The sequence below is a fragment of the Camarhynchus parvulus genome, chromosome Z (genome assembly GCF_901933205.1).
Source record: "Camarhynchus parvulus chromosome Z, STF_HiC, whole genome shotgun sequence".
NCBI lineage: Eukaryota > Metazoa > Chordata > Aves > Passeriformes > Thraupidae > Camarhynchus > Camarhynchus parvulus.
In genome coordinates, this window is record NC_044601.1 from 16008306 (window position 1) to 16033293 (window position 24988).

Genomic DNA, 24988 nt, shown 5'->3' on the forward strand with positions numbered 1-24988 from the left:
AGCAATTTTTCATGGGACCAGGCAATTTCTTGATTACATGGAAGTTCATGGAGGGTTTGTGTTTCAGGAGTTTCAGAGGGCATTTGTGGCAGTCTAATTTTGTAAAATAAAACCCCTGCTTATTTGCTAGTCAGAATTAAATAGTCCTGAGATATCTGTAGTCCTGTCTAGACTACTGGGGTTCAAGCTCATTTGTTCACTGGCCATGCAGACAGACATGTCTCTGTGTTTAGGGAAAATGTGGAAGTTTAACTGATGCTGATTATGAGCATTAGCTGCTGAAGAGCCAGGGTGATGTGGAATGCTATCCACTACCTTCATCTGCAAAGTGTGGGATGCTCCCTATTATGCACTGAGGGAAGCAGTGCTGAAGGATACTACAGAAATTGCCATCCTTCCAAAATTAAGCTTTGTTCCCCCTTCTGTACATGTTATGGCACAATCACAAGTTGAAATAATAATCTGCTAGAGCAATCTCCCTGTAGGTGGAATCTTCAGAGGCTTGCACTGGCAATCTCCACAATGTCTCTTAACCCTCTGTAAGTTGTGGTTTCTTCCTCAGTTACACACATTCCACAATTTGGATGTATTTGGTGCATATTTTTCCACCTTTATTATGTAATTTGCAAATTAAATGTTCTTTTTTCAAAGCTCAGAGATGCTACAGTTGCCAAAACCAAGTGAGTATGGATGGAACATATGTTTTCATTGTCTTGTTTTTCAAAAAAGGTCCATTTTTACTAAAATAGCTTTAGACAAACATCCTGAGTGAAGAATATCATCCTGAATATTTGAGAAGTTGGATAGAAGTTTAAGTCATTTATATTCTGTTTTAAAATAGCACAGTTAATGGTAAATATGTTAATTATACATGTGAATTATAAATAACATTACTGTCTCTGTCTGCAGTCACTTGTATTAGAGCATCAGTTTTGGAAAGCATTTTGAAATTAGGCATTTGTACATTTTTCTAACTGTTTGTCTTCATGTTGCCCTTTGTCTTGTCTTTTTCTTCCTGATTCTTTTCATTCTAGTTTCCCACTTCATTCTGTTTTCCTACTTCATTCTGGCTTTCCACTTATAACTTAAGCAATATGAGGAACAATAAGTTTGATTTGTGAAGGATATTTTTGACTGCAAGAGAATCTGGTTTCACTCCCTTTGGGTTTTGCAAACAAGTAGTAATAAAATCAAGCCCAATAGCAAAATATTACTTGGCAGTCTCTCAGACCACAGTGCCAATGGTATGTGCTTTGATTTATGATGTGTGTACTTATTTTTGCATAGTATCTACCTGAAATCAGAGAACTGACAATCAAAATCCAATTGTCCTAAAATGTGGCCTGGTTTACTGAGAAGAGGTATAAAAACTCTGTAAGTTTTTTAGGCTGGCCTAGCTAGTAACCTTTTGGATCAGCTGAAAGCCAGATGATTTTACATCATAAAACTTACATAAAGATTTTCTAATAAAACAGTTCAGCTTGGTTGATCTCTGGTTTTGGAATTTGTACTTGTTAAGAGTGTCTTAATCACATTTACCTCCTTGTCATACAATGACATGTCTTTTGGAGTATCATTCAAAGGTCTATTAAATGTGGTCTTTTGCATTCATTGTAGTATTATATAATCTATTATTGAAATAAACATGGGCATAATACCTGCTACCAAATTGGAAGTCTGCATCTAATTCTTTCTGCATAAGTTCCCAGAGGATGGAGAAAATATATCTTCACAATCCCCTGCTTTAGGGTTGTGGACAGCACCTGGCCATGATTAGGAAGTCTAGTGCATTGTCAGACTGGAAGACTGAAATGGGCAGGAATCTCACTCAGGCAGTTGTGAACAGTATCATACATGCTTTATGTGAAGTATTAGGAAGAGCAAGCAGCAGAGTAGAAGGATCTACAGGCATTTTTTAGGCCATGATGGACAATCCAAAGTGATCTTGGTAGCCTGTTGTAAGGGAGGAAAGCATCATTCAACAGGGACAAATGGGGAATTTTATGCTGAATTTAAAATAACCAACAGTCCAAGTATTTGTTAGGAGAAGCCTTACAATAAATCAGCAGTAGGGTTTATAGTTTAGTGGATCAAAACATAATATTGTATTAAAATATGTTAGATTGTATTTTGGGTCTTGCACTAGATTTTCAATGTTTGTAGTACCTATTTAAACTTCAGTTGGAGCAAAGTCACTTAAGCTCTCCTCAGAATCATTGTGAATCTGATGCATGGGTGACAATCAATCAGCGTGAAAAGTGTCTTATTTCTTATGATGTAATGATTTCTGTGGTTGTGTAAACTGTGACCACCTAAAGTGTGACTCAGGTGATTTGCCTTCATCAACCACAGGCTCTATGAGCTGTTCGACCTTTGTTATAGTGGATGATCTTGCAAGGGCCTTATTAGCTGTATAATTCAATTTATAGGAGTCATATAATGGAGGAAGTAGTGTACCAACCAACCACTGTCAACCTTTTGCTGAGGTGCGCAATTTCATTTTCTCTTCCAGCAAATACTACGGCATGCCCGCGGAAACTCTACAAAAGTGATATTTCTCATTACTGATGGCTATTCCAATGGGGGAGACCCAAGACCCATTGCAGCGTCCTTGCGTGAACTTGGAGTGGAGATCTTCACCTTTGGGATATGGCAGGGGAATATCCGAGAACTGAATGATATGGCATCCCACCCAAAAGAAGATCACTGTTATCTTCTTCACAGTTTTACTGAGTTTGAAGCTCTGGCGCGCAGAGCTCTTCATGAAGGTATTAATGTCCTAACCTCAGAAATCTACAGGGAGCAGAGAGGTCTGAATAGAAAGCTCTCCAGTACTGTCTTGCATTTACAGTTCATGTAGTGTTGATTCTCTTTTTATTTTTCTCCTACTTTCTAGCAGAGGTGTTTGTCCCTCAGTTAAAAGGATAAACTTTATTTGGCTTAACTCATCACCAACAGGATGTGAGAAAAATTCTCCTTACTGATGTGTATACATGCTTAAATCCCTTCAGCTCCTCGTTTTGTCTGTGAAGAACAGACTGTGCTCTTGGCCTAATGTATCTTGTGCTTGAACAAGTGAACCTCGTAGTCAGGTACAAGAGGCACCAAGTGTACACTTTAGAACTAGACTTAATACTTTTAGGGTGTCTCACACAGCAAAAACAGCGTGTTCAGAACCAATCTAGATCCCTCTCTGTAAGAGTCAATACAATTTGTGTTTATGACCTTATACATGCAGTAAAACTGGAAAGAGAATTCAGACTGTGATTCCTCTTTTAATGTGCTATATTCTAAAATAAAAGTTCTTTCTGAAGTATAGGGTAGGTTTAGACAAGCAAGAGAGAACACACAATTAAAAATTTGTTTGACAATGCTGCTTGATTGAGGCTTAGAACAGGCATCAGACTAGTCATTTGAATTTATTTGCTATCATTTTTAAAGACATACTACTTTAAAATAATAGTGTAAAATAAGGTTTTCTGGTGCTTTGTTGCCAGTCTGTTTGTTCCAGGTAAGGCTGGATTGGTCTATGTGAATGAGCTGAAGTTTTTTAGTTTATAATGTGACCAAATGGTTTTACATACCATGACCAAATGTTCTCCTGATGCCAAATCAGAAGAACCATCCACCAAAGCTGGGAAAACCTGTCCCAACAGCTTCTGTTGGGAGTGAGACTGCATTCTGACTGTGTTAGACTCAAACAAGGAGAAAACCTGAATGCACCATGGATTTCAGTGAGCCCTTTTCCAGAATAAGACACCAATCTTTTGCATGTGAAGCATAGCAAGGCTCTGCTCCATACTGCCTACCTAGAGCTGGAGCCTAGGGCTTTTAACAAATCTTTCACTAATGGTATAATGTGAGACTGTGGCATTACTCTTGTTTGAATTCTTGGTTAATAAATTGATATTATTTCAGACCTGCCCTCTGGCAGCTATATCCAAGAAGATATATCTCATTGTTCATATCTCTGCGAGGCAAACGAGAACTGCTGTGACATCATGGCAAGCTGTAAGTGTGGCACTCACACCGGCCAGTTCGAATGTATCTGTGAGAAAGGATACTATGGGAAAGGACTACAACATGAGTGTACAGGTGAGTCTCAATCTCAGCATTTTCAGGGTTTCTCTGCATGCTCTGAATGCATGGCTAATCTATCTGAGAGCTAAAAGATCTGTTGAGGATTATGGCTATAAACCTGGATCAGAATGCATCCGAGACTGCTGGAAGACTCTCTGACTGAAGACATAGAATAGCTGTAGCAGTAAAATTCACCTCACACCTTGTCTTCAGCAATAGCTCAAAGAGATGCACAGGAAAGAGGTAAGAATAGGGCAAATGTTCTGACAAAGTAAAACTTTCCTAAAACACAGCACACCTGAAATTTGTGACTACAAGTTTACAGAGTCTGAGGTAATACATTTTACTCTCAAGTGCTCATAGTACATTCTTCCCTCATGAGTTTTGCTGATCACTTTTTGAACTTCCGTAAAGTCTCCTGTTTGGAGAGGGGATATATATGTGGATCTTTGCTGGATAAATTCTGGGTGAAACTTACAATCATGGAAATGTGTTTTAATTCTCCCATTATGACTTCCAATTACCATAGAGGAAGAAAACATTTGAGTCACTAAAGAGAAACTTGTCATTGTGACATTTTTTGCTAATACTGGTTTTGTTACTACTTTTGGACAAGACCTTTTTACTCATGCATTCAAAGTATGGTTAAAATAACAGTTTATACTTCTTTACAGAGGTTGATCCATAAAGTTGTATTACACTCCCTGCCATATATCACATTGTAATTCTCCTTGTGCCTCTGGAACACCGTTCCTTTTTTTAGTGTGTAAGCAGGAATTCATTGAGTTCTGAAAGCAACATGAATACAGGAATGCAGTTAGGAACCTATATCAGCACTGGCACAATGGATCAGAATTGTATTTTATGCAAGTGGTTGCAGCTCCCTTTTGTGCTTGATTAACTCTAAACAAATACGCTACTCCATTTCTCTTATTTTCAGTTCAAATATTAATTTATTTAAGACAAAACCACCTTTTCATCATATTTTTTCTTTTGTCATAGGAACAAAATACATACAGCATTTCTGCCTTTACCAATAGGTTGTGTCATTAACTGTTGTTTTGAGCTATTCATCAAGAAAGCATGACTATCATTTTAGAGTTGCCCTTTCTTCATGAAAGGGTCTTTTGACAGGTAAGCATACCTTTCAAGTGGTACCACCAAAAATGGTAAAAGTCAGATTTCTTAAAATGGGTACTTTGCAGCTGCAGACAAAACTTTCATTTTTGCTTCCTTGATGCTTCTGAAAGGTGCTTCTGAAGTAAACTTGTAGAAGGGTCTGGTATTAGATACGCTGCAAGTAAGCTGATAATTGCAGCCATCTGCTGTGTATGTGATGGTAGTTGAAGTTGCACACATGTATTTTGGGGAGAATTTGACCTAAGTAACTCAAACCTTTTCTTTATGTATGCTCTGTTCAACTCTTGTATTTGAACAGACAGACATGTTCTTTAACGGAAAAAGAGAGTATTTTGAAATCTTTTATTCTGAAAAGGATTCCAGCCTTTTTTTGACATTTCACATCCAAGCATAGCTGTGGATTTGTAAAGCATAAGGAATCTTAAGAATGCATCTTAACTTTTCCTCATTCTATAATGTGCAGGAGGATTTGTGGCAAGCTTACAGTGATGGGACTTCGATTTTAATTGGACTATCTTTAGGGGGTTTTTGGCAAAACTTGAAGATACTCCACTAGCCTGTGTTTCCCTAATACAGTAAGGCTTTTTTAAAAGAATTTGAATTAAGAGGGAAATTGCTTTTTTGTGTAGCATCTGTTAGTTTTTCTACTGTGTTTATTTTCTGTGATTATTTTCTGTATTCTCTGCTTTTCGTAAACAACCTTACTGTTGTTTATGCTTTTAGATGTGAGGCATCAGAATAATATGTAAAAATCCTTACAGTTTTTTACTTTCATAATTACGAGAAAACACCCTAGAAATCTTCTGTGAAATAAAATAGGAGCCATGTGCTTTGTGCTGAAAAGCAGAAATTCGGTGTCCCGCTCCCACTCTTTGTAGTATTGTTGATGTGCCACTAAAGGAAGAGCAGACTGACTGTTCTCTGCTTTAAAAAGCAAACTAAACAAAACTTCTTGGCCCACACTGGGTACTTCATGTGGCCAGACATATCTGTGATAAATGTGGCAAAGGAAGGGAGTGAGAGGAAAAACAGAGGCAGGATTGTAACCAGTACCTGAGTACTGCAGAGCATATGAGCACCTCCTCTTCAGTAACTCTTCACTTTTTCTTCTCCTTCTTTTCCCTGATTACAAATTCTTTGAGGGTCAGACTAGGGACAACCAAAGATAAACACAGAAGGCAGCAAAAATAAATCTTGTGATTTCTCATTAGGACTCTTTCTTCCATTTCATCAATAAAAGATGAGTTGTTTAAATCAATTGCACCTTTCATAGGAAAGTAAAAAAAAAAAGATTCAGATCTCCATTGATATCTTTTTCTCTCTCTTATAAGATTAGAATGTATGTCTTTGACATGCTGTTTTCACAATTTTTTTTGAGTTACACTCTCCTCGGAAAGTTCTGGTTTAGGTGGTCTCTTGGGTTGGATGACCTTCTAGGTTCAAGAGGGTGCAACTGAAGATAGTACCCATCATGTTCACCTCATCAGTTACTCCTAAGCACAGCCACTGTTTTTGGAGAGATTAGGAAACTGCCCTCTTACAACCAGTAGTTTCTTTTGTCTAACGTGTAGACCCCATTTTTTGCAGAACACGGTATCCATAAAGATGATGTTCAGCTCACAGGGCAGAACAAGTAACTTAATTCCTTGTTCTCTAGGCTGGTTATTCATTCTTTTGTTTACATTTAGCTCTCTGCTTGGATATAATTATTGAATTCCACCATCCGCATGAATATTTAATAGCTTGCCTAGGCTTTTATTTAGGAATATGCAGCATATCAGTAATCAGATGCACAGCTACTAGGACAACAGTCTTGGCTTCAAAACACCACATGGATTAGATTTCTAAAGAGCCTTTCCAATGAAATATGAAAACATGTGAAAAGTTCTTTTTTTTTTTTTCCAAATATTAATTCAGAACACATTACTGAAAAGACTTTAAACTGAGGGTATATAGGTCCAACAAACGGAGGGAGGATTTGCATTTTGTGGTTTCTTGGACTGTGGACTTAATTTTCATCTGAGCGTTTTTTTCATGAGATTTTCTGGATTGTTACTTTGAGAATGCAAAACCAAACCTGATGTTCATAAAGTGGATAACTTTCTAGTTAGAAAAAAATCTTTTGCATTTAATACACTACTAGCAGTTCTTTCCTTAGTCACACAGGAAGAACATTAATTCCAGTGGTGACTCCAGTCATCTAGTCAAAGGACAGTAAGTATTTCTCCTGCTATGCTGTCTCCTTCCTCCCTTCCTTTTGATAGGAGCTTCCATTCTCCAGAAGCTGAATCACCCTTTCTCAGTATTTCTCTATGGGAGGTATTTCTTTAGCTACCCTTGGAGGAGTTACTGACTAAATGGAGCTTTGCCAACCATCTTGAAACTTGGCAGATGGTACTTGGAAATTTTCACTAAGTTTTCAAGAGTCCTCCAACTCCCAAGGCTTCCAAATACAATGTATGCTGTACTCTTCAGCAGGTGCCTACCATGGATCTGGAGGAGAACCACCACTCTGAGATTCGGACAGACAGGGGGAGAAAAGAAAGCAAGCAAGGGAGTGTGAAAAAGAGTGTAGAAAATGTCTTCGAGCATAGGAAGATCTTGGGCTAAATTTGCCTGTTGAATCTGAAGATTTGAATTAGTTCATGGAACTGCAGATTTTCAAGCCCTTAGAACTTATTTTCTTGCTGTCTCACAAAGCAGTGCTATTTTATGCTTTCATTTATTGATTCTGCATCTTAAAACTGGGTGGGAGTTTGTTTTGATTTCTCTCTCCTCCTTTGCTTTCAATTTCTAAATCAGAAAAATAGTCATGATTTCTAACTCAGCTGTCACTAAAAGAGGGCTCCTTGTAAGACCTGCAGCCATTGAAAACTGACAAATTGAAAAAGGGGCATTTCTTTGAAGAAAGTGTTAAATAGCTGCTAGTTTGGGATTTTGTGTCACATAACCCTGCAAATCTTGATATAGCAAAACAAGAAAGCAAATAAAAATTTTACATCAGATTATTTCAAATAATTGGATTACAGTTGTGCAAGGAATTTGGAATGTACGTGCTTAATGAAGCGATAATGAAATGCTTTCAGAACCTGAATAGTTTGGAAAGACTTAGGAGTTAGGCTCACCTGCTGTGAAGACAGAAAAGCTGTACTAGAGAGACCTTTCTCTGTGTACAACATCTGTCAGCCTGTGATTCACCCCTTTTACTGAACAGCTCTTTAATCATGATCCCATTTCTATAACCTGTGGGGGGATGAGATGCATTTGTATACTTCATTATTTGTAATTTAATCTTCTTTTGTTACATAGTGACTTTCAATCTGTGATAATACACAGAGGTTCTATTGTGAGTACGCTGTGTCAAAATGCCTGGCTGTCATGAGGAGGGAGCTAAACCAGGAGGAAGGATGCAAAATGCCTGTAACTAAGTAATGCTGAATTGATGCCTAATTAATAATGGCAAAAATATTCCTTGCTGCCATTCGGTGTCTTTTTTTCTGTTTCTTATAAATCTTGTGACTCTTTATGGGTTTCAGGAAACATCATGATGGTTAAATACAAAAGAAATGTAAATGTGTTTTTCTAATGAGGGTAGCATAACATCATGATGGGTGACTACAGAAGCAACGTAAATCAGTTTTCCAGTGGTTTTCCACTGAGTACTGGAAGAAAAGTGGATGAGAAAGGTGGATATAAAAAGCAAATGCTATAGACATGGCTATGGAAGTTTAGCAGGTTAATTATATTTTTAAAAGTCTTTTTAAGTCTTAAAACAATAATGTAAAAACATTAATAATTATTGTTTTCATGAAGACTGGAGAAAATGGCTTTTACGAGTGTTTTGTGAGCAAAATAAATACATCCAAAAGCATGCAGACATGCTATTCCAGATTTTTTACATTTAAAACTGCTTTCTTAAAAATTAGTGTTGTGTGCTTTGCTTCTGGAAATTAGGTAGAAGTTCTCCTACTTGTTGCTATAGAAAGCAAAGCAAAGCTGAGGGGAAAACTTAATTGGATACTGCAAGATTTTTTTAAATGTAGCACATCATAGAGATAAATTCCTTTGGATTGAAAATTTAAAATATATTGTCAGCATATTCTTCATCTCAGGAGAGGCTTTTGGTTGAGTTTTTGGGGTTTTTTTGTTTTGTATGAATGATTGATAGAGATGAAGATTGCTACATGATCCTACAGTAGCTTTGTTGTTATTTTAAGTGATTTCTGACACCAAAGCAGTTTGTTTCCCACCTGTACAAGCTGCTTTATGAAGATGAGGCATTTCTGGCAGTGTATTTAAATCAAGATTTAGTCCACCAGAAAAACTCTTTAACAAATTCTAGAGTCAGACCATGAGCTCTCCATGAAAAAAAAAAAGACAAGCATGAGTTTTAACATCTAACTGCCGGGGCTTTACCTGCAAAATTGTAAAAAAAGGATCTTTTCTCAGTCAGTTTGGTACAAATTTTTTCACATAAATAAATGGTACATTAAACTGCTGGTGAGTTTTCACCATATCCATAGTTTTGACAAGCTGGTTGAAGTGGATGAACATATCTCCACTAGTATCAATGAGATCTGGATCAAGCATTTGGAACTGAGTGGTTCTTCACCTTGTGTATCAACTATATATATCTTCTGTTGCAAAATTCAAAATTGTAAGTAACACGATAACTAATATGGGTAGCAATGTTTCTTTGGTATTTTTTTCCTAACTCTGTGCCATGTAACTTGTCTGCCTTGAATTTTAAACTCAACTCTGGCAGAAAAAGAGAACCCAGAAGCTAAAAAAACCAAAACAAAACCAACAAAAAAGTTTTCTCTACATTTCTGCACCATTCCTGAGGAATTGCTTTAACAAATGAAGTTGTAGGGTGAAGATGAAAACCCAGATTCAATTTTGGCATATGCAGACCAGAAAAACAAAGGTGTAATTTTACACCTGTACAAAAACATCCATCCTTCCCATCTAGATTATCTGAGGCTTTAGAAAATAAGTTTCTATGCTAAATGAGGCTCTTTCCTATTAAGTCCAGAACTATTTCTACAATACATTTGTTGGAATATTAGAAAGTGATGTAAAACTTACTCTTTTTTCCTTATCTTCTTATTGGAATAGTTGTCCCCTGAAATCCTTAATCAAAAGTTTTCTACTGCAACATTATTTGTTTACCTCTGTGGATCACAAAGTGTCGTCTTACTTTCACTACCTTTTCAGAGACACATAGCCAGGATGTTTCTGTAGACATATTTTTCCTGAACTTGTGCCATCTCACAAATTAAAAGCAGACAATTTATCATTCTGTGAGGTTTTTTGTAGCTTTTCTTCTAGAGAAGAAAATATTTAAATTCTTGAAACAGTGCATCAAGGATAAAATGAGACAGCAGTATAAAGCAAGTGTTAATTTTTGAAGTGAGGAGAGGTTATAATACTCAACATTTGTTTTAATTAGCTACTTTGTTCCTGGTGGCTCTCCAGGGCTCCGAAGCTTCACATTTAACTACCCAAGTCATTCCTATAAAGTAATTTCTTCTACAATTAACTTAAAAGTTTCAGTCTTAGTACCTGTGAGGTTGTGAATAAGCATCAGGGTTTCTAGCATCATAAATTGCACCTGAAGTCTTGTCAAAGATGATTCCTTTAACTGGACTTGAGCACAGCACTCCTATTGTGACAAAATCAGGCAGCCCGTGTCTCTACATTTGGATTTTAATGGATAGTACACACTGTATTTGTCATGTGTCAAACAAATTTGACTCTTAGCTCTCAGAATCAGTTTCAAATTAAGATGGAGTTTAGGAATATTTTCTCCTTTTTTTAAATCCTTCTCTTCAGTTATGCTGTGAAATGCATTCTGCCCAAGCCAGTGTACATTGCAAAGTGCTTTCCCTGTAAGAAAGACTATTTTCAACATTTTAAACAAAATTATCTACTCCTCTCCCAATACAATAATATTGTGTATAAAGTGCAGTTTGCAGCAATTGCAAATGTTCAGAGGTGGTGACGTTACTTGCCTTGGTTTTGCTCAGAGGGAGAAGAAAACATAGAAACAAAAGTGCACAAAGCTCATCAGGTCATAACCCGCATCTAAATAAGTTATTTGTTTGCAGATTTTGACCTATGCAAAGCCTTTCAAGGGACGTGTATCCAAAGGGCAATATAGATGCTTCTTCTACTACTGTCTGTTCACTCATCTACCACTATCACAAGAGCATAAACATTATAGTGGGAAGGACTAAGGTTGTTTTTCTGCTCCCTCTCTGGCTCAGTCCTCTCCAGCTGACTTCTCTGTGCTCTCTGTGGAAAATGTCTGGCAGGCTCCTCAGATCATTTCACAATTACTTCAGGGAAGAACCCTCTCTGCCCTCTGCAGTTGTCCTCTCGCTCTCTCCCACATTCTCTGTTTCTTCAGACCCGCAGGGGTCCAGAAGCACTTCAGATTCTGCTACCACTCAAGCAAAGACCATGGACAGTGAGAAGGATGTGGTGGAAAAATCAGTGTGATGAAAAGGGTTCAGAAGCCCACTCACCTTGGAGAAGAATTACAGCATGTAGGTTACAGATAGCTTATAGATATTCTATTATAAGCTGATTATACCTGCAAAGTACTCAGCAGCCAGAATGTTTGGTTGATGTCTTACAAGCTGCCATGTTTTCTTCTATCAGGCTAAAATCTGCTGCAGATAGCCCAAATTTCTCAACCTGAAACAATGCTGACTGCATAGTGGAGTGTGATCCAGTCCCTAGGGAATGAGAAGGCAGCAGCACAGATTGATTTCATCAATCAGGAAATTGTTTTTTACTGGGTTTGTAGGTGATTTGATGAAAACAGAATTAGGACTCTGCATAAAAATGGAAACATCTTCAAGCCAAAACCCTGGGGTTTAGTTTGTAACCATGCAAAACAAAGAGCAGCAACTCAACAATTCCAATGCAGATGTTTTAATAAAACTAACACCTGACTGTAGTTTGAGAAGTTGAATTTTTTCTCCCTAGTCTGAAATTTATTGAATAGGAAATGTTTTAGTCAATAAGAATAGGAAGAATAAATGGACCTTGGGATTGGTGGGCAGTTGAGAAGCTGATGTTACAGAAGTGAGTATAATGTAGTTAAATATATGGTCTAACCTAGTATATGGTCTATAGCCATATCTTATAGATACAATTTGGACCTGACAGATCTGAAACAAAATCCAATAAAATTAGGGACTAAATTGCAGGTTTTAAGCAGCATAAACCATAGAGAAATGGCAAAAATCTACCATCTGTGTCAGTATGGGCAGATGTGCTGATTTTATATGGACCTGCACTTATTGTAACTTAAGAACTGGCTCCTTCTCTTGGCCATTAACAAAAATCTGCTGGGGGTTTTCTCCCCTGACATCAAAAGAAACATTCTGAACACACACACACACACAAAAAAAAAAAAAAAAAAAAGGGGAGGGGGGAAATTTCGCCCCCAAAAGTTTCAAAGAAACGGTGTTCCTTTGTAAATGCTACCAAGTATCCATGCAAAATTGCCATCTCCTTGTAGCATGTGGTTTGTTTCTCAAACAAAAATTCCAGAAGATAAAATACGAGAACTTTTCTACATTGAGGCTACTAGTACTGCATGTCTTTTTTTCAAAACTTATTGCCATTAACTCTGAGGTGTTTGTTGGTTAGTACTTCACAGATTAATTGAGAGTATAGCATTGCTCTGACTACTGTCAGGCTCCATGTCAGCTCCAGTTTTTGGTTTTATGGCAGAAAAGTGCTTGCTGCATTCTAACTGTGTTCCCCTAGAACAAATCATATCTGGAAATACACATAGGTGGTATTAGAAGCTGTGTAGAGATAGAGGCAGTGTCCTGGTGGGACCAAAAGCACCTACATGATGGGCTGGGAATACCCTACATCACATGAATTTAAAGACATATATTCTGAGTTTTATGCCTGTATAAAAAATCTGGAGCTCTGGAAGCAAACACTGGCCTGTTACTCTGTTTTCTCTTTATATGCCTTGTTTCACACATTGCCCTCCTGATGACTTCAGAACAGACCATGAAGCCTGTGCAGGCATGGGAATGCCAGTCTGCTAAAGCCTGCTGCAATAGCTTTAGCATCTTAGCAGTCAAGACCAGTCCATCTGACATCAGCAACACTGTGTATGCTCACTTTGGGGAGTCCAGTCCAGTGAGGAAGTGCTTTAGGAAATTTAAATGCAGTAGGTAACTTGTCTGAATCTTCTGCATCTGTTATCCCTGTGACACAGTGGTGCCTTGAGTCCCAAGAAAGAAGGTATGGAAAGGGGGCTTTCTTGCAGGAATGTGAAATACTACAAAAGTCAGTCAGGTAACTCAGTTCACAGGGCTAAGTTTTTCTAATACAAGGACGAAAGTGGGAGGCTGAGGGGCCTTGTTCTGAGGAGTCATGGTGTCTGCACAGGATGTAAGTAGTGCTTGCCAAGCATCATAGTCATTTACCAGAAGAGTTACATGTTCTTAAGCTGGTGTTATCTTTTAGACTTGCATTATTTTCTGTCTCACAGAGGCATTAATATGTATGCCTAAACATATTCCGATCCTTTAGGCCTATTTCTGTTGTCAGCTTGCAAAGAATATCACATGAAATGCAAATGTTTCCCTCATTTTAGAACATAAGCTTTTGCCTCAACTTTTTAGCAAAATACGCTGTCACTTGCAAATCTCTACATTTGAGTTTTTATCTCATTGTGAATTGTAGAGGAGTAAAACACATATATAAATTTTGATCTCTTTTATTTCTGAATGGAAATTCAAAATGCCTTATGAAATGCAACACCTTTTTTGAAACATGGCACTTCTGTGAGCACGCACACTCTTCCTGGGTGGCCAAAAACACTAAAAAATTGTCCCAGTGGCAGCACAGGGGTTCTGGCTAGTCATGGCGCAAGTCATGGTAGGGATTCTGGTTAGGTCATGGCACAGAGGCAAGGACACTTAGTTTTCATTAGTCACTTGATTTCATCAGTGAGAGTAGCCAAGCTGCATTCATGTGTGGCTTTTAAAGTGGACCAGTAGCTCAACTTGTGCTCACAGCCCAAACCCCTGAGAACAGTGATCAAAATTTGAATTGAGAAGGCTCTTACTTGCCTCGGACACTGAGGGACCCTCTGCCAGTATCTCTTTAGTGTAACAGCAGCTGAGGGTTCCCATCGTGCCTACCTTTTTCACTACTTAGCAGTGATACTCCTTTTCAATACTCATAGAATCATGTAACTGTTGAGGTTGGAAATGACCGCTAAGATCATTGATTCTGACCATTAACTTAACACTGCCAGATCCACCACTCAACCACATCCCTAAGTACCATTCCTACACATCTAGTAATACCTCCAGGTTTGATGACTCCACTTTTCTGGACAGTCTTTTCCAATGTTTGACTTTCTTAACCTTTTGGTGAAGAATTTTTTACCAGTATCCAACTGAAACTTGCCCTGGTGCAATTCAAGGCCATTTCCTTTCATCCTATGACTGCCTACTTAGAAGAGGCTGACCCCCACCTGGCTACAGCCTCCTTTCAGGGAGTTGTAGAGAGCAATAATTTTCCCGCCCCCGAGCCTCCTTTTCTCCAGGCCAAACATGCCCAGCTCCCTCAGCTACTTGTGCTCTAGACCCTTTTGCATCTTTGCTACCCTTCTTTGGTCATACTTCAGTGCCTTAGTGTCTTTCTTGTAGTGAAAGGCCCAAAACTCACCCATGGTAATGGCTCTCCCAGCCCAAGTGCCAGAGTTTGGCCTAGAAGCAGTAATAAGCTATCCTGTGACCCCAAGAGCATATGTATGGCCCTCAATTCCAGCTTAAGAAGTGAGGCATCTTGCTTTGCCCACCTCCAGGATTCTGCTGTCTTCACTCTCCAGATAGTGCTTCACCATCAACGGCATTTTATCATCAACTGCCTGGGCACCTTCCCCTCTGTCTCAGACAAGAAGGCAATTTTGCACTCTGAGAGCCTGTGAGAAGGCTCTTATTGCCTTCTTGTTCCCCTTCTTCTTTTTACCTACTTATCCTTCCAGATGGAGGTGATGGATTACAGCTGTGACTTGTCTGGTTTTTGCCTCAAGGCTGTAGCACAGGCAAGTATTAATGGTAGTAAGTTCAAGGTCTATGAATTTGATGTTTCACAAAGCTGTCTCTAACATCTTGAATTTCACTCACAGTGTTGTTAGAGATTGATTTATTCGCATTATTTTAAGGTAATTTTTGGTAGGCCTCCTACATTGAAATAGAAAGTGCAGTGCCTTATGCATTCATAATCAGAGTGGTAGTTCATAAAATGTCACTTGCACCCTCACTGGTTCACAGTCTGCAAAAGTAGAAGCAACTAGCTAAGAATTTGGCTCCATCTCAGGAAAAAATGGGATGTTTGTAGATAGTATTAATTATGTTGTGAAGATAACTATTTGGAATCAAGTGCTATTTAAAAATAGATTTTCTAGCTAAAACTCTGTGGTTTGATAATTTTGAGTCTTGGGTCCATTGAGCAGTGATTTAATAATTTTTGTCACTTACCTTTTTTTTTCCTTTTTCCTTCAGATTGCTGTTAAAAGTGTTCCCTCCTTCTTATTCTCCATCTCTGAAGATGTATATAGTCTTGTTTATGGCAAAAGAGCTTAGAAAGAGAGCATGTATTTAAAGGAGAAGGTAGGACTGGAAGTGTAGCAGTCCTTTTCTCCCCAAACATGCAAAGAATCTCGCTGCCCTTTAGAAAGAGAACAAGTTTCTGCATTTTTAAGGTGGAAAAATTACCTTTCAAGCAGAGAAAAGGATGGAGAAGTGAGACATAGAGCACAGATTCACTTAAATGTGCAGAGAGGTTGAGAGCCTGACAGTTCCTGAGACAACCTTACTCTGGTGTTTCCCTGCTCCCTTTCTGGCAGCTGCCACAGGGGGATTCACTCTAGTTTAATCATCTACTCTTCAGTAAAGTCCTTGGATCTTACAGGTGCTACTTTAGCACTTTCTGTCAACACTGATAGCAAAATAGAGGCCTTAGAAATGTAGAACTCACTGCCCTGGGATTCCTTCTTTACGGGAAGATTCCTGCATTGCAGAAAATTAGGTCATTGAAGAGTGGCTGTCTAATGGGGGATGAAAAGCATGGTTCAGAAATGTTTTAAATGGCAATTCTTCAGAGAAGGAAGCTGTGTTAGACTGAGGCTTGAGGCTGTGTATTTGGTTAAGGTACTGCAACATAATATTTTTTATCTTTCATCCCTTTAATTTGCAGCAGTAATGTTCACTTTGTTGACAGCCACAGTACTTAGTATTTAAAAATACTTTCTTCCGTTCAGATCTGCAGTGACCCTCTTCCTGCAGTAGATACTGCTTTAGCAAGGGTCAGATCTGTTCTTAAGGACATCTTTTATATCTTGCGAAGGAATGGTGGGGGGGGACAAGGACAACTGGAGAAAATGTGAAGTGAAAAGCAGTCAGTTTTCCAAATGTGTCTTGAGCAAGCAGCAGTTAGTAGTGAGCATACTGATTAATTGTTATCTCAGTGCTCTGGCTTTCTACAAACAAGACTTTATTTTGATACACATATTTGGAAAATATTAAAATAATTCAGGGAATCCTGTCAGTTTCCATAAGAGTTTTGCTTGAGGAATGGGGAGTGGGATTTATGGCATTTTTCACGGTAAATCAGGAGTACCAGTGGTGATTCCAGGAATTAAGCGGGAACTATAACATTAAGACTTACTGAACTCTATGCAGGAATAGTTGGGCTAGTTTCACAATATGTAAAAAAATAATTGGCAAAACCACCACTTTTTATGGCCTGATTACTGGCCTGAGCCATTGCATGTCCTCCAGCAGTCTTAAGTTAACCAAAAGCTCTGTTTCCTACCCTAAGTAAATAAACATGGAAATAGTGACATATGTTCTCCATCTGCACAGTCATGTGCTATATCTTCAGTGCTCAGAAATGTTACTTAATAGGAGTATAATCACTGTTGTTGAAAAGTATATTTAATGATAAAAATAAGGGATGTGGAAATGAGGCCAAGTTTGGCACCTAATGTAGTAGTGACAGTTTATTGAGGGTCTGGCAGAAATAGCTTCTCTTTCCTGTTTATAATAACTTTTACTTGCTGCATTCCCCATCTGTGATTGAGCACTGGCACTACTCTGATCTGCAGAGAAAGGAGGCAGAAATAGGTATCTGGTGTTTTTTGGTTTGGTTTTTTTTTAACTCCAGGATTATATGCACCAGAAGCTGTTAGGAGTGGGTGTTGGAGACAACAGAAGAAAAGGAGTATTTCATGTTAGGCTAGCAAAATTATTCAGGAACATACAGGGCTCTGTTAATATTTTGCCAGAGAGAAAATTCACAATTTTTGTATCAATGAGAATGAGAAAATCTGAGAATGTCTCTTGACTACTGGATTCCCTACACAACTGGCTTCTCTCGGGAAAGCCAGTTTGCTCACTGAGTTTGAGCAGAGAGTAAATTTTGGTTACTATTAAGTCCCAAGAATCACTGAACACAAAACTTTTCAAGTTGCTGAGTTGATGAACATAGTGGAAATGGATCTTGAACCACCAGGCACGTTCTTCCCTGCAGTAACCTATTAGTGTTGTGGAGACTGGGATGCATGCTTTGTCAGCTTCTAAACCCTTCTCCCTTATTTTGTTAAACTGAGCAATCCCAGGAGAAGATGATGTGTTGAGTTAGCTGTAACATGAGACTCCTGCTCCCTGCTTCTGGAAGAAAGTGCAGGCTGTGCTGAGCAAGTGCTGGCCGGCTTGTGGTAATTTCAGCAAGTCCCAGGGGTCGCAGGCAGTGGAGATTCTCACTTCTGTCCAGATTCCTCTGGGTGTAGCACATTAGTTGTTAAAGAATGGGTTTTTCATCCCAGCTCAGACTCCTCTCTTGCCAAGTTGTCCCTCTTTCAAGCTATGGATAAAGGAAGTCTATTTCTTGTTTCCCAGTGTATGCCTCTAGGTCGCACAGCAGTTAGCTGGGCAGCACAGATCACAGCCCAGTGGAGTTTTTCAACTCTTCCATATGTAACAGCTATCACTTGGGATCTGACCTAGGGATAATTTTAGCCCTTTAGGCACCTAGTTGCTTATTATTAGTCCTTCCTGTTAGGGAGGCAGATGGTGGGTTGGTGCAAACATGTCCTTTTCTTGTCCTTCTCTTTTCCTTCTTGGCCCAGACCCTTTTGTGAAAGGATGAAAGGACAAGTAGAATTATTTGATACACGGTAAAATGGTTAGACCAGGCCTAGAGAGCCCTGGGCTTCGAGTGCCTTCAGACAAGAGAGATACTAGATCTCTCAAGCAGGTATTTGCTCATCTGTGTGTAGCACAAATGAAACAAAATGTTTGGATTCTCTTTAATGGAATTTTCTTTACATCAGTCAGTCAGTTTGTTGGGGTTTTTTGAATTTGCTGTTCTAAAAAAGAATGTGCAACTTCACAGCAACAATACCAAAATGGCAAACAAGTGCAGCTAGTACAGGATGGCGAAGCTCCTTTTCAGTGTTTATATATTTAAATAGCAGATGCTATTTAAATATATAAACAGTAGTATTTAGAGTAGCATGTGCTATCACATCAACAGTGATCAAGGTCTGCTGAGGAATGTGTGTCTGTGATTATGATAAAGACCATGTCCAGAGAAGCCTACTGTATATCAGTGCTGCTCTGAGCAAAGCATTTTCAGAATTTATTGTATTTCCCCTTTTTGTATAAGGGTCTTACTCTGCATGAAGTTTTAGACAAAAAAACCCTTCACTTGCATGTAAATAAATTCATACATAATCTTTATTTGCTTAGCAAACTTAACAATATTAACTGAATTAATTTCCCATAAATAATTTTTTGTAGTTTTGGAATTAGTTTTACACTTCTAGAAATGATAACTTCTAGAAATACATGGGGACATGAGCACATAAATCAGTATTCAAGTTGCAAAAATCAGAAGTGCTGGTATGAACTGATATTTGTCACTGATAGGCATGTATATGTTTGGGCATCTCCTCCAATGTATCACCAAGGCTGGATTTTATGTCCATGCAAACAGCAAACCTGTAACTGTGTGAAATGCACTGACACTTAAACCCAAAGAGCTTCGCTTCAATACCTGAATGTTACTTTTGTATATAGATATTGCACAAGTTGTCCGGATCTATCTTGTGATCTTGTAGTTTGAATGAAGCATAAGCAGACTTCTTTTAAAGTTACAGTGCATGGAATCAGGAATTTTGTTCTCATTCTTAAGTATGCCACATGCTTTGAAACAAAAAGAGAAGTAACCTGTAAAAGTATATGTAGTAACCTCTATCAGTAGTCTTTGTTTTTATGATTGTAAAATATATAAAATACATCTCACTGCTCTATGTCCTTACAATGCAAGAGTGGATCAAGTTTAAGGCACTCATCTTGCTTGTAACTTGTAATAGTTGGCCTTCTTCTTAAAAAAAGTTTTAAAAGTGGGCATAGGTGGATTTCCTCTATATTGCCAATAGTGCTGCTATGACCAAGGAGGGTGTTCGGCATTCATTGCTTTGCAGTAATCCTGTGTGAATGTGCTGGCCCCAAGCCTACCCAGAGATGCTCAGCACAGCCAGACCTCCCTGTGGAGAAGGTTCTCATTGGCATCCTAACGTTTACAAGCTGTGATGCCTCCTGGGCTTATATTCTTCAAGCAGGCAGATTGTTCACCACATTGTGGATGCTCACAGCAGCAGGATGAGATGCTCACCCAACGATTGGATCTCCTTCCAGGCAGCATATTCTGCCCCATGGGAGGGGATCCAAGATTCTCATTTTTATCAAGAAAACATTTTTTCTTCTGAAAGTTTGTTATGACTGTTTGAAGTGCTTAAAAATCTAGAGCTAAATCATCTCAGAATGTTGTAGCAAATTCAGCAGACTACTTGGCAGTGGAATGTTTCAATTTTGCTGTATGCAACCTCATCTTTAATGTTTGAGTGAACCATCCCCTATGTATCCTGTAGAGCCAGCTAAACTTCTGAATTGTTTCAGCCTGCTGCCTTTGCCTGAGACAAAATTTGTACAACTACTAAGGAGATGGAGGAAAATACATCAAATAAGACCAGAGACATCTAGCTTGTTAAATTGCTAATCATGTTGCTTTGAGAAGGATGCTTAAAAAATACTGACAAAGTGCAGATGGATGAGCAGGTTCAATGCCATCTGAATGCTGGGGATAACAGGAGATATTAAAGAGCTGGAGAACATGCTAAGGCTTAGAAATCCTTCCCTGATCCCTACACATAAAGGCAAGTTCAGGGTTTTCCTTTGCAGTCTTTGTACAAGTCATACATGTCAAATGTTTAACTAAAGCCACTTCCTTGCCTATTTTTTGTAATCCTAGCATGCTCCTGCCTTAGTTTTTTGTTTAGTTGGTTCTTGTTGTTGTTAGTTTGTTGTTTTGTTTGAGGGTTTTTTGAAGCATCATACATGTTGCAAACTGCAGAAAGGTAGATTACTGCATCTGCCAAAAGTTTAGATTTGTTTTTCCTTATCATTCTAAAGGCATTTCATAACCACGATGTGGGCAACCTGACAAACCTACCATACAGAAGATCTTAAGAAAAACCATCTTCCTAGATAATAAAGGTGACAACAAAAGCTGTAATTTCTGGAAGTAATCTCTACAATAGAGACCCATCATGTGGAAAGTCTTAGAGAAGTAAGCTTAAAGATATTTATGCGCTGGTGCAGTAAAATATATTTCAGAGGCCATGATGGTCTCTGGCCAGTAATCCTACTGGCCCAAGCTGAGAAGGACTCATAAGATGGTTGCAGCAAAAGGCAAGAGATGCCACTGTGAAATATATGGAGATGGCAGAGGTCTGGGGAGTTCCATGCAGCTGTGGCCTCCCATATGATATTCACATTCTTCCATTGCAGAGGTCACTTACACTTTAAGTGTGCAGCAGCAGCAGAAAGAGTTTTGGAGGCACGAGTCAGTATGAGCAACACTGTATGCTGGTACTGTAGGACATCCCAAGAAGTCTTTGACTGCTTTGTGTGGAATGGGATCTCCATTTCCTACATAACACCATGGCTTGTCATTGTAAAGTGCATTTTATTTGGCCGGCTAATGTCAAAAGAAATTCATACTTGTTCCTACTGCTGCTTCTAAGCAAGGGAGTGCTTGGCCCTTAGACGAATCTGATCATGCAGTACTTTGTCATGTTGAGGGATACAGATATGAAAGTAGTAAGATGTAGCACAATACTGTACTGTAATTTATCCATATATCCTTCATTATTAAAATTTTAATTCCCAATTAGTAAAATAAGTTTTATAGTCAGATCTATTTGTGGTGGGAAATCTAATACATGACTATTTGCAAATACAGCTACCAGAGCACTTTTTTCACACACTTGAAGGCTCCAGTGACAACTACTTTTTTTTTCCACTGTTGCCAATGCATAGCAATAATAGGTGGAGTAAAGGAGTGGAAGGGAGAACCCATAGCTTCAGACTGCAGTTCTTCAAGGACATAAGTGTGACTTAATTTGAGGTTTTGGTTGTGGATCTTCCACATAACTTCCAAAAAATTACTAGAACCACAAGGAATCATATGGTAGGTCTAGGATCCACACGGCTAAAATTCTCCATGTCCATTGTCTGAAGATTCTGTAACCTATGGGTTCCATCATTTTTAGTGGGCACCATGAAACCAAGTAAGAGCAGGTATTTGTGGTATACTGTGATTCTGGGACAGATCTGTCAAGTACCTATCCATGCAATCAATGTCATAAAAATAATTACAGTATCATAAACACGACTTGATTAAATAGCAAACTAGGGTTTCTTTCCTCATTGAAGATGTTTGGAGGCTGAGTTACAAAGACTATTGGAGATTTGCATGAAGGTGTCATTTCATTTAGGCTTTGCACTTTTGAGGAAAAAATGAGAATTATAGACTACAGTCATCAGAGTAGCTGTGTATCAATAGAACTCAGGGTGATGCAGAAGAGAACAGGATATTGCCTAGCTGATTCCTGCCATATCCCACAAAAGATAAATCCTTAATCAGATACTTCATTAGCATAAAGTGTGGAAAAAACGATTCATGCCAGGCATTACTTAGTAAAGGTAGTTAGTGGAAGAAATTATGCATTGAAGAAAAATACAAAATCCCTCAAATTAATCTTTGAAATACGTGAAGTTTGAGTCTCCTCTTTCTTAACACTGGGATAATTGAAGAATAATTCCATTTCAGTGACTTAGAGCACTGGACTAGTTGGAGAGGGAATTGAGTTTTCCTGCTCTCCCAGGATTTTGAAAGTTTTACATTTTTAAGGCAGAAACGTTTATCCTTAAAATTTGTACTTGTACACTTAGAGGAAGAATTGTGATCCCATGCCACAGAGTAGATGAACGCTTTGTCCTATGATCTCCACCTGTTTAAGTCCAGACTGGAGACTTTATGCCATTGTGGGAATTCAGTGCTAGTTGGCTTAACTTTGCTGATGGCTTTAGTATTTGCAGTTTTAAAAAAGCCAAAGTGCATAATACATATTAATTGTTTGATGAATCTCTGAAATAAACTTTGTTTTTACTTTTACAAGAGTAAATTCTTGCATAAAGATTAAAATGTCAGTTATTTGATAATTGTAGGAAGGCAGAATAAGGCAGGCAGAAGGAAGGCAGCTGTTTCTAACATTCCATGTTCACTGTTTACTTTCAAACAACATCTTGGCATATAGGTGTGCTGTCAGTATGGTTAGTTGACTGAAATGTTTTTATGTCTGTCCTGTGGGTCTTTGATTTTAGCAAACCCCTGTCATATTTCTTTTCTAGTGATTTCTTTTCTATGTGCAACTTAAGTATAAGTAAGAAAGTGCATTCTATTGGTGGCCTAACATGTCATCAAGCCCAGTAATGTTCAAAACCAGAAGAGACATGCTCGATTTTCTTACAATTCTTCGGTCAGCTATATACCCTAGGAGAACATATGTGAGGAGGAAAAGGCAGGAGGCATGCTGAAGTAACCATGTATTACTTCATTGTCGTTTCTGGTCAGAAATTTAGCACACTGTCTTTAGTATAGACAATAGAATATGCATGTGAATTGTTGATGAATATCTACCCTTTTATGAAAGCAGATTGTTGATGACAGCTTCAATATGACCCATCTTTGTGTGCTTGGGGAATTTGGGCCTTGTGCTTGTTTGAGTTCACACACTAATCCCTGCTTCCAGATATCCTCCAACAAAGAGATAATCCTCTGGTGTAGCTCAGTGTTCACTATTCTGGTCTCAAGAGGAGAATTACATTAAACAAAAAGCAGTTCCTTGCTCCTTCCCTTGCTTCTGGACAGAGAACAACATGGTTCACATATACAGAAATTCGCATCTTTTGTTTTCAAAATCATGTTTGCAATGTGCATATGAGTTTCCTCTCTCTTTAAAGACTGACACTGTTAAAATTGTTTTCCCATTTTTAAATTCTTGCCTCTTTTTGTTATTCTTGATAGTGCTGAATTGGTGCTTATTTAGACTGGGTTTATTCACACACTGTTTTGAGGCTTTTTACACCCGGACATTGCTGGAAAGGGAACCAAATCTTGGAAAAAAATTTATTTTTACAGATTAGGACCAAAGAATATGATCTTTCCCTGTAGTCAGTTTTTTCTTGGTACAGAGTTGCTGAATGCATACAGGTGACTAGAATGAAATTTGGCACTGCTTGATCCTAGAAGATTCCTGACTGTATGATCAGTCATGGATTGAGCCACACATGCTCTTCAGATGTGTTTGTCCCTTAAACTCTGTCCTAGCTTTGAATCCATCACCGAGTGTAGGCTTGGGCCATGCTGTAGTGCTGGCTAAGATGGATGTGCAATCTAGCTGGGTCAAATGTGGACACTCTAGAGCAGATGGCCAGGGCTCTGCTCATCCACAGCTGATTTTGGATGGTTTTAACGTGAGCTGTGGCCAGGCTAACCTCTGTGACTGTCATGGAAATGACGGAAATGCACAGTGTGCTTATGCTCTATTCTTAAATCACCTCTTTGACATCTCAGGATAGGCTGTGTGATCTCACACACTTGGAAATATCTCTGTAAGCCAGTGCTTTCTGGCAAAGATTCTGAATGAAACTTGTGTGGAGTTTCATAGTTTGAATATGTCTAGGGCACATGTGGGATCAATGAGCAGGGATTCAGACTTGAAGAAAATTCCACATAAAATGCCAAGTTAGGATATACTTCAACTTCCTGTAAAGGCAGTGATAAGCATTTGAAGCATACATAAAGAACGAGGACATTTGGGAAAACATGTTTTTCTCAGTAGAGACATTAATAACCATCTTAACAGTGTTATTTACCTCCTGCTGCTTGACTGGAAAGAGCAAATTGTAAGTGTGATTTCAGAATTAATCATTTTCTTCAAAGCCAGACTGATTCAAAGCTCTAAGCAAATTACTGGGTTTATTGTTAAAAATGTTCACATCATAGAATGGGTGATTACTTCTCTTCCATAGTTCTCAAAACAGAGAGAAAATTACTGCTGTTTTTTTATTTTAGGTGAGGTTGAAAGGAAGAGAGAAATTAGGTTGAGGTTTTGTTGGTTTATGGGGGGATTTTTTGGAATGGATTACTTAGTTTAGATGTCATTTTATATGCCATACATGGAAAAGAAGAGTCTAATTTACTTCAAGTGGCATATGGAGGGCATCTCTGTCACAGAGCAGGTCCCCTGTGATGCTTAATTTTCACTCTTTCCTGTGTCCTCTTGGATGCACTTCATCACTTT

At 38.5% G+C, this 24988-nt stretch overlaps 1 protein-coding gene across 2 annotated transcripts in view; it reads left to right on the forward strand.

Annotated features, from left to right (window-relative positions):
* SVEP1 (sushi, von Willebrand factor type A, EGF and pentraxin domain containing 1) overlaps nt 1-24988 on the forward strand; it is a 117404-nt gene that overhangs the window by 11067 nt on the left and 81349 nt on the right. For both annotated transcript variants that reach the window (XM_030968165.1, XM_030968166.1), the window contains exons 2-3: nt 2513-2768; nt 3919-4095. In XM_030968165.1, coding sequence (XP_030824025.1) covers nt 2513-2768; nt 3919-4095 — 433 coding nt within the window. The remainder of the gene's footprint in view (nt 1-2512; nt 2769-3918; nt 4096-24988) is intronic.